General features: G+C 44.1%; 1 protein-coding gene across 7 annotated transcripts in view; it reads right to left on the reverse strand.

Annotated features, from left to right (window-relative positions):
• ECI2 (enoyl-CoA delta isomerase 2) overlaps nucleotides 1-5,872 on the reverse strand; it is a 30,764-nt gene extending 24,892 nt beyond the window's left edge. For 3 of the 7 annotated variants that reach the window (XM_045189086.2, XM_045189081.2, XM_024552279.3), the window contains exons 1-3: nucleotides 5,803-5,872; nucleotides 4,116-4,223; nucleotides 3,726-3,888 (exon numbers count right to left, since the gene is read on the reverse strand). In XM_045189086.2, coding sequence (XP_045045021.2) covers nucleotides 3,726-3,742 — 17 coding nt within the window. In that variant the 5' untranslated portion in view covers nucleotides 3,743-3,888; nucleotides 4,116-4,223; nucleotides 5,803-5,872. The other 4 variants (XM_045189075.2, XM_045189077.2, XM_045189079.2 and 1 more) reach the window with 4 other exon arrangements.
• Nucleotides 5,873-6,000: the final 128 nt, after the last annotated feature.

Below are 6,000 nucleotides of genomic sequence, written 5' to 3' on the forward strand. Positions count from 1 at the left end.
GGGGAACAAGGATGTTAAACAGGCGGAAGGGATTTTACAAGTGCTGGAGGCAGGCTGCCATAATGCACTGCCCAGGACACCAGAGGGATGTCTCTCAAACAAGTCAGGGAAACTAAATTGCTGATAAAGCAGCAAGATAGGCAGCCAGAGAGCTACCACACCTAGGGGCTTTGATTCCGTTTAGGCTTGATAGAGTTTAAACCTCTTTACACAGAATGGGCTGAGGAAGGGCTCCATGAAGGGGGATTCACCAACAATGATTCCCATTCTGTGTGGAAGGTCAACGCCCATGGTTATGATCTTACTCCCTGAGGCTCTAGTGTATGCGGTCTTCAAACACCTATAGGAAAGGACCCACTATGGAAGGGATGCTTTAATGGACTTCATTAGGCAGCATTGGAAAGGCCTTCATTTGCAAAGGACTGTTCAGAGAATCACCCAAGCATGTCAAATATGTGCCAAGAACAATCCTAAGACAGAGCATGTCCCAACAGAGAAGGGAGTACAATATAAAGGGTTGTGTCCATGTGAGGACTGGCAGGCAGGTAGACTTCACACAAATGCCTAAAACCAAGGGGAATTTGAAATTTTTGTTAGTCTTTGTGGACGCTTTTTCTGGATGGGTAGAGGCGTACCCCACTAGAACTGAAAAGGCAACTGAAGTGGCAAAACTGCTGCTTAAAGAAATAGTTCCTAGGTTTGGACTTCCTCACAGCATTCAAAGTGACAATGGACCATTGTTCACTTCAGACACCTCCCAGAAGGTTGGACAGGCAGTGCAAATGCGATGGAAACTCCATGCATCTTGGAGACCTCAAGCCACCGGAAAGACTGAGAAAATGAATCACATGATAAAGACCCTGGCAAAAATCTGCCAGGAAACACATTTAAAATGGGACCAGGCACTCCCCACTGCTTTGCTCCAAATTAGGGTGACACCCAGAAGTGGGCTTAAAAAGAGCCCTTTTGAAATAGTTTACGAGAGACCCCTCCAAATCCCTGGTTTAAAAATGCCCCCTTTAGATTTGGAGCATGAATCAAGAATTAAGCAGTATATACAACAGCTAGGGCAAACACTAACCATTTTGCTCAAGTTTGCTCACTGCAGGTTTGCCTACCCACCTGACAAGCCCTTGCACCCACTGCAGCCAGGGGACTGAATCTTACTGAAATCCTGGAAGACTCAAGGCCCTGAACAGCAGCTGGCCAAACAACGGACTGCTCTATATGATGTCCTGTCGACAATGCATTCTTCCCTGAAGCTGATGGGAATCGAGCCCTGAATCCACCACACAGATAAAATGGGCATGCCGCCTGAGGAAGATGAAGACCCTGCTGATGTGGTTGATGCCGAAAGGGAAAGCTGGACCTGCACTGTGGAAGGAGTTTTGAAATCCCTTTTTCAGAAAAGGACAGTAAACCCCAACACAGGGTGACAATGTTTCTTTTACTTTATTCATGTGCTTGTACATCTAGGGACTTTTAGCTGCCCGATACTGGGTTTGAGTATGGTCCTTCCCATTGTGGAAAAGAACAAGGATTCAAAGTGGATTATGGTTAAATCTGAATGAGTAAAATACATAGAAAGGTTGTAAAAGTTTTAAACCTGGAAGAAAGGCAACCTCAGCTCTTGGGTATGGTTATTCTTTATTTGCTTGTTTTCTGATCTTATGGGGACATGGTTTGAACTTCGCTGTTCTGGATACATCAGGAGTCGTGTCTCTGGGTTTTGGCCTGTTGAGACCTAGGAGAGGTCACCTGTAAACCTGGCTGGAGAGAATGCCTTTGCCATGTGGGACCTAGGAAGGCTCATGTGGTACCAGTGGAAGTGGCCTGGGGCAAAAGCACATGTCTTGGCCAAGAGAATGGGTGGTGGGAGGGCATGTCTCTGCCAGGACACCAGTGGACACACTCTTGGGCAAGACAGTGCCTCTACCGCTGAAGTGAGGCACCATAGAATGCTGGTTGGGATACCAGCGGGAGGTGAAAGGTCATGTCTCTGCCAGAACACCTGTGGAGGACCTGGTAGGTGAGAGAGTGCCTCTATCAGTGAGGCTTCAGGCCATGTGGGACCTAGGAAAGGTCACCTGTGTGACCAGATAGAAGGACTGGTGAGAAATGACCCAAAATTCTACAGCTAGTTCTCGTCCCCCTTCTTTTGGAACTGTCTTTGCTTTGAATTTTGCTCTGTTTCTGCTCTGAAATGACACTGAGGTTTTCCAGGAAGAGTTAAAACCTCACACTATGTGCAAAAGTGAACAAGAAGATATAAGGCATGGAAATGCAATTTTAGTGAATAATAGGACAAGGATTTTCCTTCACACTTTTTTTTTCCCCCTACCTGATCCCTCCAGAATTTGGCATTCTGAAGGAGTGAGTGATGACATAAGTTTTCTTTGTATAAAAGCAGTAAGACCAGTTACCATGGGTGGTTTCATTAATCAAGACTTTGACTAGAATGTCATGCCTGAAGGAGGCATGCCTGAGCTCTGGTTGTTATCAGAAAGCCTTGGGGAACTGACACTGAGTTCTGAAGCTAGTGAAAGTCCACTAGAAAAAGGCTGATACCTTGGTTGGTTGTGTGGTTCATGGTAGTCTTTCCAGGGAAGGAACCAAGGTTGCTTTCTTAAAGGCGGCAAGGAAGAACCTTACGGCACAATTGAAACCTCAAGGACTTGAGAGAGGAGGTACTTCTGCTTCTCTGAAAGACATACAGAGAAGTCACTCTCTTGGGATGTGTGCTTCCCTGGACTCCACCATGATCCAGTGTAACTCAGCACGTTTTCCTGAACTGCTACTTGGAGGCTGAGAGTAGCGCACCCCAGATCCTGAAGGAGGGAGTTGCTGCCAGAGGATGGTGACTCTGAAACCCACAAGAGCACATTCCAAAAGAGGATGGAGATCTGTGTGCATGACTGGCTTAAAGACAGACAAGGATATGGGGACCTTTTGGGCATGGTTTTGGCATGTAGCCTTTTGGGAAGCAACAGAGGCTCTGGGTCTCGTGGGAAAGGAGGACTTTGAGCAGGAGCGCTCTCTGCACCACCTCCACCCCCTGCCCCAAGGTTGGAATCCTGTTAATAAAAAACTGTTTCCTTTAACACTAATTGTTGGGTCATTATGTCAAGGTGCCAGATGGCAGAGCCCTGGTTTGCTCAGTAACATGTATACACCTGTGAGAAGTTGACATAAGTGGAGCCATTTTAAAATAGAGCCAAAGCAGCCATTGCAGAGGAACTGCTTGCACATTAAATTTTGGAATGTTTGAACTGGTAAGATAACATTTAGACTTGACCAAAGCAATTATTTGTAAAACTAATAGCACAGCAGACATCCTGACCATAAGGATTGGTGATAATGAACATTCTTTCTGATGACATAATCAGTAATTCAGTTTGTCAACACCAATAGAAATTTCTTTCCTCTATTTGTGTAATCTCTTCCCCTCCTTTTCTCATAAAAACCCCTTGTCTTCACCCTGTAACTGGGGCACAATTTGGGTTTCTGCCTGAATCTGTACCCCAAAATGCAACTCTGTGGTTTTGAATACTTTTTGCCTTTCACTTTGGCATTTTATTTTTAGGTTAATACAGTCTTTAAAAGAAAGGCAGCAAAACAAACCCTAAAAATATTAAAGCTGAATTTCAGTAAAACATATAGCATATCTATTTGAGGAGCCATCTGCTCATAATGTCTCTAAATTATATCAGACCTTAGGCATTTACCTGCTTATACAGTGCATAGAGTTTTAGCTTCACTTCACTTCCTGGATCCTTCTTCAACAGTTCTACCTGATTCACTGCATTTTCAAACTCCTCCTGACTGGATCTCATTGTTGTTCCACTCACGTGCAACTGAAGTGATGGGAAACTAATGACCTGCAGAGAACTGCAAATAGGCAGACAGATTTCTAATGATTCCCAACCTATGTTTCTCTATAAATATGTTCCCTATACTTGCCCCAAGCAAGCTGGCTGCAAATGGTTAGTGGTTTCCAAAATGATCCCTAGATAAGAAATCAATATGGAAACTAACCACAGTAATTTAAAATAAAGGTAGAGGAAGCTACTATCCAGCATGTTACCTGTAGCAATTAAAATTAAATACAAACATACCTGACAGATAATGCTGGTTCCAGAGCACAGCAATTTTGCAAGAGAGCAAGTTGCAATCTTTCTTCTGGTGGAGGGTCTTGCCTTCAATTTGTAAAAAGATTGCAACACCTGTGAAGTGCAATAAAATGAGGCGTGCCTGAGCCCAAATAGCCATGTAAATTCTGCCACAGGCAAGAGGTAAATAAGAGGCATACAAGACAGAAGAGAGCATGAGACTGTTCCAAGGGGGTAAAGTGCACACAAAGAATTTAGTTATTTGTTTCCCAAGGCCCAGAAACAGCCTCTGTACTCACTGATTTAACAACGAAACATGGATGGACCTGGAGACTATCATGCTAAGTGAAATGGACCAGTCAGAGAAAGACAAATAACATGATTTAACTTATATGTGGAATCTAATGAACAAAATAAACTATCAAATGATATAGAAACAGATGCAGAGAATAGACTGACAGATGTCAGAGAGGAGGGCATTGGGGACTTGGTGAGAAGGGTGAAGGGATTAAGCAAAAGAAAAAAGAAAAAGACTCAAGGACACAGACAACAGTCTGGTGACTGCCAGCAAAAACGGGGCTGGTGGGGGGAGGTAGAAGAGGGTAAAGTGGGGATAAACGGTGAAGGAAGGACACTTGATTGGGTGGTAAACACACAATACAATATACAGATCATGTATTGTAGAATTGTATACCGGAAACCCATATAATTTTATTAACCAACGTCACCCCAATAGATTCAATAAAATAAAATAAATATAAGAAAATAAAATCACAAAACCAAAAAGAGAAAAAAAAACCCCAGCTGAGCAGACATAGACTCACTCCTAACCCCATAATGTTTTAACCTGCCAGCCAGGAGCAGAAACGGAGCTTGGCCAGGTAAGTAAGATTTTAAGTACATACAGTTAGCAGTGGGAAGAGGAAAATTCACTGTACAATATTGAGGACACAAGCAAAAAATGGATGTTCACAATGATGATCTTGAATAATAAAATTAATGGCATCAAAGATGATTAAAATAATAGTTACAAACAAATCCCAAACATAGCATATGTATTACTTCCTCTACAATACTGTAACCTTCAACGACTATGAAGTCTAGGTTCAAACTTTGAAATATTAGTGCATAATTCAACAAAATTGGCCTGCAATAATTTTTATTCTAAATATTTGATTAAGGTTTTCTTTCTTTCTGGAAAAACTCTATCCTACATGAATTTGGCACCTAGCACGTTCCAAGTAGAAAAAGAAGCAAAATTAAAAATGTCCATAGAAGAACTAAATGTACAAGTTTTCAGAAAATAATAGTGCAAAGTTATTCTGCACATAAAGCAATTAGTTTAACAGATTTGCGTTTCTAAAGCGTTCAGCAAATAAGCAAAGCCCGCTTACAGGTCTTCCTAAGTAGGTTTGTAACCTAGAAGCAGCCCGGGTGGCGGCACGCAGGCCCGGGGCTGCGGGGACGCACAGCGGCCTTGGTGACGAAGCTCCGGCTTCCTAGCGGAGGAGAAGGCTGCGCATTTCAGAAGGGCACTTAAGGCCATTCTCAACTTGGAAAACCGTTGAAAGAATAACCCTGATGCTACGGAAACAAGATAACAGACACGGTGTCTCCGGTGTCTCCGTTCAGAGGACAGCAACCCCCGCAAGGAAGGTGGTGTCCCATGGGTGACCTTGGGGTCAGCATTTACCTCTCTCTGGACACCACTCCGTCACCAGCTCCGCGCCTCTGTTACTGCCACCACGCCTGAACGATTTTGGGGGGGGCGGGGGAGGGAGTGGGCGGAACTGTGCGGGTGAGGGTGGGCTTGGGGAGGGAAGGGATCGGATAGGTTGAACTGGGATGGGGCGGGGCCAGCGTGCAGCGTGATTGGGGAAGGAAGTGCAGG

This window comes from Desmodus rotundus, chromosome 3 (genome assembly GCF_022682495.2).
Source record: "Desmodus rotundus isolate HL8 chromosome 3, HLdesRot8A.1, whole genome shotgun sequence".
In the NCBI taxonomy this organism is placed as follows: Eukaryota; Metazoa; Chordata; class Mammalia; order Chiroptera; family Phyllostomidae; genus Desmodus; species Desmodus rotundus.